Genomic DNA, 13595 nt, shown 5'->3' on the forward strand with positions numbered 1-13595 from the left:
TCTAACATGTCTTCCTTCTTGATCAGCAGATGGATATGAAGAACACAGTATGGATGCCACAGATTCACAACACTACAAAGAGGTAGCTTTTTTTTTTTTTTTTAATCATCTTCTCTGGTGGGTGAACAACTGGTGCATGTGGTTCTTTCCTTCCTTGTGCCTTCTTGCTAATTGCCTGTTTGCTTGTTGGGAAGATTAAATTAAAAGTCATCATGCAGCTATTTTGCAGTTCTTCAGTTTTAGTGAGGTTGTGGCCACCAGAGGTTATTCCAGTGATGTGCATCATAAAACAGGAAGCAGATATCAATTTGTACTCAACAACATTAGCCGCTCTGGTGGTTTTAATTGCCAGTTTATGCAGAGATCTCTCGTGGAAACCTATAAACAATGGTTGATTCCCTTCAGTTCTGTTGACTTGCTGCCCACACCTAATATGTTTCCTGTATCTTAATGGATGTTCCAGTGAGGAAAATTAAAGCTCAGTTTCTCTCAAGTTCAAATCAGCATTTTGCACATTGTCTGTTTTTCTGAAACAACGCAGACTTTGCAAAGGTCTGCTGTGATCAGCACTGATGTTCGTCACGCTGACGGGTCCTTCCTCTGTTGAAAAGCTGCACCGGCTATCTGTGTGACCTAGGCCAGCCCTCATGAACAGCTGGAATGATTTGACAGCTAGGTTAGGCACGGTCGAACCGGCAGTGGCGGCGGTGTATTGTGGGTAAATACCAGGCTGTCATACGTAATCGCACACATAAAAGAGTCCGAGCAGAGTTGAAAGAGACTCTGGTTCAAGTCCTGAGATTGTAAAAAAGGGGCACTGAGTCCCCTGGAATTCATCATAAAACCAAAACTACATTGTGTATGCCACAGTCTCTGTGTAATGTGGGAGCTAAGCTTTGTTTACTTTCAATCACTGCAGCGGCTGCTGAGGAGGAAAAACGTTGACGGGCCTCTTGGGCTCTCCTGGGTCTGTGGATGCCTTCTCTTAGTTTACAAAGTGACTAACAAAGTTTTATTTAGATCTTGTATGATTGGACTTTTGATGGATGTTGTTAAAAGACAGACTATAAGAAGGCCAAGTGGAGCTTCATGCATCCCCTGTTTGACTTTCACTTAGAGAGAGCGCCCTCTACTGTTCCAGACAGAGTACTGCCTTTTGAATCACCTCACTGTCAGTTTAACCAGATTCAGTGTAACTACAGGATAGCTTCTGGAGCCTGTACAGTTTCAGTGTCTTGCTTGAAGAGGGTTTGAACCAGGTCTTCAAAGAAGTCCCTGTCTTTACAGCCCACATAGACAATCAGCAGATGTTCTCAGAGACTCTCATTGAAAACTGCAGGTTGTTTGACAGCACTTACTGCTGTGGACTCAAAGACTTGACCTTCCTCACAGCAGAAAGTGTTGTCAATCATCCGTCTGGGTTTTTTAAAGACAGGCAGATATGTATTTTTCATTAAATCAGATGCTTAGTGCTGTGACTCAAATGCACATGTCATAAACACACTGAGGCCAAAGCGTGAATGAAGCTTTTAAAATGCTCTAAATTGCAGTGGTGAGGATTTCTTTGGGGCTGAATCCTCTCCATGTTTTCACTGAAACCATGTTTCTCTACTCTCCACTCTCTCTCCTGCTGGTGATGGTGTTTCCTCTATCTGCTCTCCAAAGATGAAAAAGGCCAAAAGGCGGCTAACCGTCGATCCCTTTGATTTCGAACTGGGCTGCAACAACTTCACAGAATCCAGAGGACGGCCAGAGCAGGTAAAGGCTGGACAACCCCAGAACCAGCTTTTCCCCAAACCAGACTAACCTGCATGCATTCATACGAGTCCTCCGTCTGTCTGTCTTTGCTTGCTTCTGTTGGTTTCTGCTGGTTTGGCGAGACAACATTACATTAGTGTTGAACACTGTCATTATTCATTCTCGTCTGTGGCCACCACACACTGGTCGTGAACAGTGTGTGCGTGCACAGACACTAACACGTCTTGTCAGCTCATTAACAAAAGGCTCTGACAAAAAAAGCATTTTACCAAATGTAAAGAGACACAAGTGGCTTGAAACCAAACCAAATAGACTCTCCGGAGTCTCTTTTATATTTTAAAAATAAACCTGATGAACTGTGGAAGAGCAGAGGAGATGCTGCAGTGCAAAGCTTGATTTTATAGATAAGCTTGATTATAACATTTAGCAAAAACTGAGCAACAGGCCTAAAGTAGCATAATTCACTGCTTAATTATTCTGTACCCTGTTGCCTTTGTTTAATTACTATATTTATATTATTAATCCAAATGAGAAAACTTACTTCATTTGCATGCAGAGTATGAATCTGAATATTTTACCGCAGCTCTTAATGATATTTTTTTTCTTACCTTGACTTTATTAAATCATACCTTTGTGACAACTTGTGACAGTGTCTTCACCTTTTGTAGTGTATGATCTTCACTCACCGTTTTCAAGTTTCTAAGCCTGAAACAGCATCATCATGCAGCATTTGTCACCTCTCTCCATCCTCGCTCTCAGGGCCAGGTCTCCCAGGACGTCATGGACATGGATGTAGGTGTGAGGGAGTCAGTGCTCGCCGAGGCAGACGTGGCCTCTGTTTTCCACCGGATTCTGGAGGAGCAACACGAAGGTCTGGACCTGGGAATGACTCCACAGCAAGGTAAAGATAGGAGACAACGGGGCTCAGGTCACCTGACTGGTTTCAGCAAACTCCACTAAAAGTACACGAGGATAAAACCAAATTTACACGTGCAGCATGTGCACAAAACTAGAACTTAGAGTAGAGCCACACTGACATGTACTTCCATCCAAAGTGTTTGCTATTAGCGACAAATTTTTCATATTTTCCCCAGATGACCTTGCGTACCCTGAAAACCGAACTCTTCCATCTCGCTCCGCCTCCCGGCTCAGCTACTCCTCGTGTGGCAGCGGTAGTGCTTGGGGCCCCCGGTGCAGCAGCAGCAGCTATCTGCCCGGCCCTGACGACTCAGAGGGGGACGATGACCGCTGCCAGCCCTACCCTCTCTACCAGTCTCACCTGGGCCATCTCAGCCACACCTCCCAGGAGAGCCTGAACTCACCGAACCCTCCACCACAGGTCTTTAATATCATTCATATTCATATCTGTCAGTCGTCATATAAAATCCTCATCACATTATATTGATTGGACGCTCATGAATTCAGGTTTTCACGTGAAAACACATGAACACATCAGTAGAAGTTTGGTATTCTGTGAGCTGAGAAAAGCCTTTGGGTTTATTAGATATTTTGCCTGCAATCCACACAAAGTGTCAGTGTGTGTGTGTGTGTGTGTGTGTGTGTGTGTGTGTGCTAGTTCACCAATCACCTCTTTCATTAGATTAGATTAGAATCAACTTTATTGCCTCTGCACAGATTACAACAAATTGCAGTTTAGCATCTAACTAAAGGGCAAAAAGCAGTGAAGTGCAGAGTAATGTACATTTAATATTATTTAATAAAGTGTAGGGGCACCTAAGATATATCTAACATGACCAGAATGAATATGTGCAGCAGTTACAGTGGACAGTATCACATTTAGACTGCATATATGAGTTAATAAGACATTATACAGAAAATAAACAGCAGGAGGTATGATATGATAGAGTATGTACACTCTAGGGCAGATGCATGCAGTAATGACAGTAGTATAAATATGTATGGTATGTGAGAGGATGGATAGCGCGTGTGGTGTATGTACAGGAGTGTGGCAGTGTGAGGCAGCAGCCAGTGAGGCAGAGAGGGTCAAAGTTCACAACAACATGTAGTTATTTATGATCAGAGGTGGTCTCGTGTTTTAACATGCACCCGATTAAGTAATTAAACAGTAAGTAATAAGATTAAGCATCATTAAAATACTTCCTGAAGTAGCCAATGTTGCATGCAGTTTACAGATCATGACGTATGTTTCTCCCATCTGCCTTTAATGATAAACAGTATCAATATCGTTATTGATTCTGGTGATTCTGGCACTGGTTTCACTTGATATCTGATTAGAGATGTTTAATATATCGTGCACAATACTCTACCTCCCTGCACAATCACTTCATATCGCTGCACAGATATTCTGTCTGATATCAATTAAATGTACTGATCTGCCATACACAACCCATATGGCTTTTAATGATACAATATAAAAGTTTTCTTCCTTGGCCCAGTTTTGCTTCAAACATTTAAGTAAGGGTTGACTTGGCAATCCACTGGATTTTTTGATATTTTTGCTTTACCAGAGGGTTTATTCAGGGGAAGAAAGGACACTGAGAAAAGTTCAGCCATCCACATTAAACCTCGTGGTATAGCTCCGGTGTGCTGGAATTTGCTTCAATAAAATGAGCAATAAAAGTAAAGGTAAGACCATAAACAACATTATTAAAATTAGAAACTGATTTTTTTCTGTTTTAGCCATAAGTAAAAGGAACAGTTTGGCACAAAACTCTGTCCATGATCTGATCTGTGTCATAATTAAATGTGGTTTTACATTTCTGAGAGGCGACAGTTAGCAAACCGATTCTCTTTTTGTTGTTCAGTCCTTTCTGCACACACATACACACACCAGGCTGACATGTTGAGTGATGTAGAAGAGACAGCTGCGAGATCAGAGGGGCTTACATATATTACGTCAGTGTCTATTTATGTGTTCGCTTACAACAGGGATCTGTTCATGTTCACGAGGAGCAGATAAAAAGCAACCATGAGTCTGGCTTCGAGTGGGCTGCTTTTCTCGCTGCTGCCAGAAATCAATAAGTCTGCTTGTGTCCTCGTCTGCCCTAACTCGGATTATCCGAATCCACAGATGTCCTTTGTGGTTATTAAAGATAAGGAATATGAAAACAAAGGAAGTGATTCAGCTGGCCTGGTGTTATCAGTCCCACCTGGCCGTGCTGTGCTGATCACACACCTTTGATATCTCGTGTCATGGCAGATTTGTCTCACAGCTGGGCAACACAAGCTAAAACGTACAGCCCAAACATGTGCCAGACATCACGAATAATTCCCTTTGGCCGTGAGGTACAGGCTTCGTCAGACACCTGTGACTCATCGGGAACATGCGGGTGTCGCTTTCTGTTTGTTTGACTCGGATTTGGAAAACATTCGAGCACCCAAGCGAGGTTGAAAGTTGAGTGACGTATCCGGTTCAAGCATGTTTGTGGAACAAGATGTCAGGGCACATGTGGGGGGGGGATGGTGTGGAACAAAGTTAAGGTGTGTTTACATTTTTAATATACAGGCGACTGACAAATTAAAGGAAAAACCTGAATGAATGAGCGGAGAAGCATAACAAGGCTTGAGGGCTCCCTGGTTTGATTAAAGTGAAGCACTGACTATGGCCTCCACATACACCAGATCTCAACCCAGCTCCAGACCTATGGGCGATTTTGGACTTGTTATTGTGGCTTTAGCTTATGCTATAAATCCATATTTTCATGCTATTTTCCTCTGCTGTGTTGGGATCTGATCGCTACCAAAACACTAATGGCCTACATTCAATACTGTCCCTGAATGCATCATGTGTGGCCAGAGACAGTGGACTGAAGCTGCTGCTGCTATGCTAACACGCTGCTAACGATACAGGTCCCATCCACACACAGTAATGTTGATGAATCCTAAAATAACTCTATTTTATAACATTAAATACTCAGGACTAAATCAGCCAAAGTTAAATATTCAGAGAATAAAATCTTTTCTTTAGAATTTTTTTTCTATAAATTGGCAGTCAGGAAACAGGGAGAGAGGAGGCGGGATGACGTGCAACCATTCGGCGCTCTGAATGACGGTTTAGACTCATAAACTCAGCTGATCTGCCACATCAGGACTGTGTTGATGTGGCTGGATCAGATTTGATAAACAGCGGCCTGGAAACATAAGCAAACAACACACAGCTGTCATCAAATTTGGATTTATTTAGCTTAGCTAAAAACGTATTGGTTCATGGAGGTTTATGACGTCACATTCTGGCGATGGAGGCACACCAAAATTCAAACCAGACAGAATATAACAGAGAAAAAAATAAAAACAGAAATGTCCCATCTGGAATAATTGATTTTGTCCTAATTATGGCAGAAAATTGTGTGTGCATCTATGAGCCTTCTCTTAGTAAGAAGGTGATCAATAAAATTCATTTTCAGGAGCTTTAAACTTGGCTTTTTGAACCTGAATCCGGCCTCCAAAGCAGCATTGATTCCCTTCCTGCTGTGCACTGCCTCTATCAAATGAATCCTTATGTTTAGGTTAAAGGTGGATATGTTTGGAATAGGGTCATGTTTTAGGTCTGGGAATGCTAGGAATGAAGGAGGCAGGAGTTGGACATAGGCTAAGAGGAACTGTTATCTGAGAGGCACAGCTCGGGGCAATAAAACCCCGTCACATCAAAGATATGATAGCTGATAACTGTCTGCTTGACTTCCTGATCTGAGTGAGACTCTTTCTGGACCCCATAAGGAAAAAGTCTCACTGCATCATGACAGATTATCCAAGGGAATATTCTGTTACTTCACATGTGCAAAAGAAAAACTGTATAGTATGCATCATTTCTCTGAGATTTATTTTATTTTTCTGCCTTTCTGGTTTAGTTTCATGTAAGTCGTTTTTGAGAGGATCCTCTTAATTATTGTCAAATCAGATTTGGGGATGACCTCAGAGTCTGATGAGGCCATCAGACCGGCATGGGCTTTATCACGAGGGTAATAAATTGGAGGCCATCTGTATTAAAAGGAGTGTTTTGTACCAATTTCTTGTTTGATTTGTTTGGTCTGAGTGAACCTGGTGCAGTTATTTCGGTGATTTGTGTTTTGAATAAACTGCATATGGTCCTTTTTGCTCTCAGTCCAAGTTTCTGATACCTTTCTATCCACTAACATTATTCTGTGTTAAGTCTTCATCATCTGACTGTACCCTCCCCGTCTTTCCCCAGATCACTGACCTGAACAGACGCGTGTCAGCCATCGAGACCCTCTTGAACCACTTAGAGCAGAAGGTCACCTCGACATACGACCAGGTAAATCACACACCACAGCTGACAAATAGCTATCAGCTCATCATCAGCCCAGCTGTTGCAGAAGGATTCGCTGGGAAATGTATGAGGAGGAGAAATGTCAACCAAAAGCATTAAACAGAAACGCATGTAGCCGAGCAGCGCACTGTGTGATGTAACAAAGTCCTGTTCCAGTCCTCAGACTTCGCTTGAACCCTCCTGCACACTTTTTTGTTGCTCACACAGCTGATGTTAATTAAAGTCTGTATGAGCAGAGGGGAAACAGAGGGGGAACTATACTGGGACTGGGGGCCTTATATTCACAGTCTATACTGGACCCCTGAGTGACTGCCATGTTTCCATATGGAAGCAGAGGCTTTTTCCTGTAGCTTGCATTAGAAAATGCATGTACGTGTGATATGCATATGATGTGTGGTGCTCTGTACTTTGTATTTCAGCTCTGCAGAGCGTTTTAGCATCTTTCAGGTCATTTTTTTTTTAGTTTTACTGGCCTTTAACTTTACTGTTTGGTTCAATCTCAACACTGCCAGCAACAGAACTTCCAGATGCAACCGCTGAACATGTAGTTTATACTGAAAAGACTCATATTTAGCAGCTGAAGAGCCAGATATTTCATTCTGCATCTGCTGGATGTGTGAACTCTTTGCGAAGGTGTTTGCAGAGTGAAATTTATTAAGTGACTTTATCAGGGTTGTGTTTACAGCTTGTTGCGCTGCCCCCAAGTGGCCAAAAAAAAACATGAGTTAATGCATCGTGCAGCAATTCAGACTTGTGAATGTGACTTTCTTCTAACCCGCTGGTAAAGATAAACGAGCTGTGGGTTTCTGTTTTTAGTTTTCAGAAATGTTTCCTTCCTAATAATGAATAAAATAATGAATAAATAATCCGCACTAATATCATCAGAAAACACGCAAGAACAGCAAACTGTAAATAAAACATAGAACTTCAGCTCTCCTGGTAATTAGTGACTGGTCGGCTTCAAATGGGAGCAATATTTAATAGACTCGTTAAGCTGTGGAAAACCACAGCTTAAATCAATTTGCATGAAACATGCCCATGTTTCGCCGGTTTTGTCAGAGCAGAGTCTGCACGCAACATGTCTGTGTTCAAGTCCATCCGATTGCTATGGCAACAGAAGAGTACTCGTGCTTTCATGCATCCATGTACTGTATGATCTTTGCACGTATTCATCCTCACAGCTGGGTGAGTTTTATCACAGTCGGTCACATACAGGCAGCTGACCGTTCACCCCAATCTGCTTATTTCCTGTTGCTACGTCTGTCAAGCTTTCCACCCTCAGAGTGCACAGTTTACAGAAATATCAGTGGCACATTTACAAATCAAAAACTGTGCAAATGTTGGAAAAAATGGGCTTCAGTTTCACGCAGACTAAACCGCTCATTTTAGCCAATGATCATCAGTCTCTCAGTTTATCAGCTGTAGCCACCTAGCTAATTAACGCTAACTCTGTGGTTAGCATTAATTCAAAACTCCATCTCAAGCTGCCGATTAAATATTTTCTGCTCGCCTGTTTGAAATGAGAACCTTATAAAAGAGTCTTTAATATGCAGATAAATGTTAAAAATACATCTATAACTAAAACTGCATGTCCCAGGCAAAACGACAGCATCCTCGCCAGATGTTGATCCGTATAAAGGACATGTTGCTTACACACAGGAGCTTCATTGCTCTTTTATTTCTGACTGAAGGTAGTTAGTTCAAGTATTATAGTAAAGTCTTCTAAATTAAAATTAGGTTTATTAATAACATGACCGTGTGTGGAGCTATCAAAACAGTTTGTTTTACTTTCTCACTTTCTCTCTCAATCAGGCTCCTCCGACTCCAAGCAGCACCTCTCCTCTTCCTCAGTGGGAGGAAGTGGACGCGGAGGAGCAGCTGCTGAGGCGGAAGCTGGACGAGATGACGGACAACATCAGCGACCACAGCCTAACCTCCGACGAGGACGAGTCCAGCAGGCCCCCCTCCCCCCAAGAGATCTCAGCACGGAGGAGCCCAGAGGGGGGTGCCAAGCCCTCGAGAATACCCGCCAGACCCACGTCCAGAACGAGCATCACCATCTCCAGACTGGAGGAGGAGCAGCCTCTACAGATGGCCTCTGAGCAGGTAGAGTTAGCTGATGCCAGATTAAAGAAAACCCAGCGGAGGACAGTAGAATTCTGTGCTTACAGGCATTCTGACCTGGATTAACACGTCATTTAGTGCCAGAAAGCTCGTTAGGCGCATACATGCTGCACATCTGGATTGTTGCACATTCTGTGTTTAAAAAAAAAAAAAAACTGCCTGGCTCATGAAATTTCATACCACCTCTGCAGGCATCCAGCTCAAGCACATACTGTAGTCATAAATCAAGTCACTCAGCCTTGCTGTTTATTTTTCCTTTGCATCCCTCCCAGACTTTCTGAAACACAGAACTGACTAGAAAAATAGCTCGTCTTTAGCTGCTCTGTTAGGCTGTCTGAACTGTTTTCACTTTAAAGTAACAGAGCTGCAGCACTCCGGTGAGTAATGATATTGTGGGTTTTTTGGGTCTCTTCACTATAAACCCGTTCAAACTGCATGCCTCCTCTTCAGGATTTAAAGGATCACAAAACACCAGTTTGCACAAGCAGGAAAATGCACTCCTCTCAAGTTAGAAGCTGATAAAGCCCAAACTTGTGAAGCTGACTGAAGGGGGCAAAGGTCAACCTGGTTTCTGTTCTGCTTGTTATCAAACCAAATGGCTTTTTCTGCTTCACTGACCATAGTGAGCTGTAAATGACGACTTACCGCTACAGGATACGCTGTTTATGGAACGCTGCTGTTCATAAAATAAATACTAAGACCTCATTCCGTTGTGCAACCCTGATCCCAGAAACGTTGGGACTGAAACATAAATAAAAACCAAATGCAAGTTGTGCTGCTGCTGAGGTTGATGTAGTATAAGATTATATGATGCATCTGGAGATTCATCTTTTCAGATATGGTTGACGTGGAGTTTTTATCCATAAATTGCTCAAATCCTACGACTTAAACAACAAAATGCAAGCAATTTCTGATCTGACACCCCGACTTTTAGGACCACATTATTTGTCAGTATACTTCCAAAAGCGTTAAAAATGACGGCTACAAAACCTTTTCCAGTCACCTCTTTGGTTCAGGTTTGGTAAGTGTAGGCGACTCAAGTCACCTGTCTGCTGCACTGACCAAAGGTGGTGGTCATAGTTGGATAGAAAATGGACTGTCCCATTTTAGCATATACAGAAAGTACTAATTATCCAAAGAGAAGATGCTACACAAACATCAGATTATAGAATACTCTGAACACTAAAGATTTATCTCAGGCTACACCAATAGCAAAAAACCATATGTTTACCCCATCACTATTAGATGAGATCTTTGATGGCTGGTCCAGAAGAGGTATAGCTTCACTGTCTGATCTGTATGTCGACGGCAATTTTGCCTCCTTTGAACAGTTAGTACAAAAATATCATTTTCCCAGATCACATTTTTACAGGTATGTATTATCATTATCTATTAGATTCCATTTTTGATTGTAAATTAGTTACAAAACGAACTATTAGTATAATATATGAAACATTGTACTCTCACAACTTGATTCCTTTAGACCTCCTGAAGACTAAGTGGCAGACAGATTAAAATAAACCAATCACAGACGACATTTGGCACAAAATAATACAGGGAATCTATTCATCTTCCATTTGCCTTAGACATGCTGTCATTCAGTTCAAGATTGTACACAGACTTCATTGGTCTAAAGTTAGACTTTCCAAAATCAAACCTGATATAGATCCCACTTGTGATCGATGCAGAAGAGACCCAGCTTCTCTCTTACACATGTTTTGGACATGTCCAAAGCTTTGCACTTTTTGGCAATCCATTTTCTGTACATTTTCTAAGCTCTTTGGGAAAGTATTGGCGCCATCTCCATTCACTGCAGTTTTTGGTGTAGCGCAGACAGGCTCCCAACTTGAGACAAAGGAAAAAAATATGCTGGCTTTCTGTTCTCTATTAGCTAGAAGGTTGATATTATTGAAATGGAAGGACCCAACACCTCCGATGGGTGGAAGGGATTTACTGTTTTGTGTTTGCTTTGTTGAGTTTATGTTAAATCTGTAAAAATGAAAAAAACAAAATAAAAAGACCTTGATCAAAAAGAATACTCTGAACAAGTAAATTAAGTAAAAAAAATTAAGACATATCTTATGCTGACTTTTCTTGTTGCTCATCATCTGAAATAAGCACTGATACCAATATGTCTGCGATAAGATAAAACTGGCTGATATATTGGCCTGGAAAAATTTTAACATAGGACACCAGCTAATTCACTGGAGGCCGAGGAGCTGCAGCACTGAGTCCAGCTGGAGCCTTTTTCCACATCTCGTTCACTCCTCATTTCCTGTCACCTCTCTGCTGTTGATCCCCTAATTAAGGCACAAAATATCCTCAAAAAAAATAAAGATGCTTTTTTCTTTTCTTTTCTTCACAATTCTCATATAGACAAACATTTCAACAGAGAGTCTAGAGAGGAAGTGGCGCCCCCTACAGGACAGCTCAATGGAAAGCTTCAAAGGCTCAACAGCCTTACTGGTGGAGCTGGAGGACCAGGTAGCACAAGCTGCTGCCAACGTCCAGAACGCCCAGTGCGAGGTAAGAGTTAAGCTTAGCTGACAGATTCTGTTTGTTCTGAGGAGACAGAAACAGCAGAAGTGTGCAGAGACACTTTCTCTTTTTACCCCAACAAGGTCTCTTACATAGAGAACAGGATTGCTGCCCTGAACGCTGCCGGCATGCCAGTGGATAAAAGAAGACGGGTAAAGCTTTTTCATTTCTCTTTATTTTCTCTTTAAATCATCATGTGTTTGCTTATTTAATATAGTATCAAATCAAACCAGTGCACAGGAAGCAGAGCTGTTCTGAGGCCAGATTTAATCTCGCTGTTTGACTCAATGACTTCACTTGTCGGCCTCTTGGTTTCAAATCAACCAGTAAGAGAATTTCTGTGAAGCCGGTCGCTCTCTGATATGCTTATACACTCCAAGGTGCCAAACGAGTCCTGATCGGCCATATATTGTCTCACATTCTCACTCTTTTTTTTTAACTTCTGTTTGTTTCCCGCTTTGTTGTCTTCTAGTCTGCAATCCCGATCCAAGCGAGAAGACTTTCCCACAACTTTCCCACAAGTAAGAACCGACACTGCTGCCCTTGAGCGCGATCCCCAGAGCCTTTCGACTGACTCAAAACATCTTAACCTTGTTAAACTCAGAGAACATGATGATGTGTTTTGTGGGCTGGTGAACACTGTGTCTTATTGTGCTGCAGCTTCAGTTTTCCCATCTGTACATCAGAAATTCTCTACGTGCAGAATTCCCACAGGCGTATTGCACTATAAATAATAGAAGATTTTGATGAGAATAGTAGCTATAAAAAACATTTTCGGGGCAGTAACAAGCTCTACGAGGGAAATTTGGACTCAAGTAGAACTGCACCTCGCTCACTGAGTCCTGACCAGTAACTGAAAGCTTCTAATTCATTTTCAATTAATATATTCCCACAGTGTCATTGTAAGTCTTTAAATAAGCTCGGACACATAGGAAACAGTCGTCTGACTTTATAACTGTACTGAATTAAAAGCGATACCGACAAGAACATGGATGTACAATGTAGTTGCTGTATGTTTCCAGACCAGGTGGACAGGTTTGTGAGGAACTCCCTCTACAGGGGCTCCCTGACACAGAGGAACCCAGTGGCCAAGCCCAAGACCAGGGCTACCTCTGCGGTATGACCCCACTCTGCGGTGCTGAGTGCAGGGAAGAGTTCAGTTCCAATATTATAGAGCTGATATTTGGAAAAATCGGAGCCAAATCTGACTTAAAAAATGGAAAATGTGGTGGCAGATTGCTTTAGTCCGTCTTGTCGGTCTTAAAGATATTCAACTTAAGGAACAGGTCTGCATTTTGAGAACACACTCGCTTTCTTCCTGAGAGTTAAATGAGAAGATTGATGCCAGTTTCATGTCTCTGCGTTAAGCAAAGAGCAAGAGATGGGATATAATTACCTTAGCTTAGCATAAATACTGGAAACAGGGGAAAACAGCTAGCTGGGTCTTTCTAGAGCTAAAAAGTCCAGCATGTAAGGACAAGTTGTTTTTATACTTTGGTGTTAATTAGTGAGCTTTAGCGCTGTTGGTCAGATTTTGTCACTTCTGGGCTGAGCCAGGCTAGCTGGCTCCCCTGTTTCCAGTCCTTATGCTAAGCTAAGCTAATTAGCTGCTGCCTGTAGCCTTATATTTAACAGATGAACATCAGAGTCTCGGTGAGGAAGCAGATTTGTGTGTTTCTCAAACTGTTGTTATGGATCTATTGTTGGAACTGAACTCTTCATTGACTGCTGGATCTCCTGTGGGTTCGCTTCCAATCAGGCTCTGTGCTGGTTTGAAATAATTATGTTTTCTTTCACTTTGCTTCCTCTGTTTCAATCAAATAACAAATTCGGTGCAGTTCTTGCACTATTGAGAATATATGTGCAAACTTTATTCAGTTATTCAAGTTGTTTTAATTTCTTTATT

The 13595-nt window shown here is 42.0% G+C and overlaps 1 protein-coding gene across 5 annotated transcripts in view; it reads left to right on the forward strand.

Moving 5' to 3' along the window:
- Window positions 1–13595, forward strand: part of mlphb (melanophilin b) — a 34054-nt gene that overhangs the window by 18535 nt on the left and 1924 nt on the right. The window contains exons 5-14 of one of the 5 annotated variants that reach the window (XM_041951141.1): window positions 27–82; window positions 1666–1758; window positions 2518–2659; window positions 2853–3097; window positions 6929–7012; window positions 8840–9133; window positions 11528–11677; window positions 11773–11841; window positions 12162–12210; window positions 12712–12806. In XM_041951141.1, the coding sequence (XP_041807075.1) occupies window positions 27–82; window positions 1666–1758; window positions 2518–2659; window positions 2853–3097; window positions 6929–7012; window positions 8840–9133; window positions 11528–11677; window positions 11773–11841; window positions 12162–12210; window positions 12712–12806 (1277 nt within the window). The remainder of the gene's footprint in view (window positions 1–26; window positions 83–1665; window positions 1759–2517; window positions 2660–2852; window positions 3098–6928; window positions 7013–8839; window positions 9134–11527; window positions 11678–11772; window positions 11842–12161; window positions 12211–12711; window positions 12807–13595) is intronic. The other 4 variants (XM_041951142.1, XM_041951144.1, XM_041951145.1 and 1 more) reach the window with 4 other exon arrangements.

The sequence above is a fragment of the Chelmon rostratus genome, chromosome 13, assembly GCF_017976325.1.
Source record: "Chelmon rostratus isolate fCheRos1 chromosome 13, fCheRos1.pri, whole genome shotgun sequence".
Taxonomy (NCBI): domain Eukaryota; kingdom Metazoa; phylum Chordata; class Actinopteri; order Chaetodontiformes; family Chaetodontidae; genus Chelmon; species Chelmon rostratus.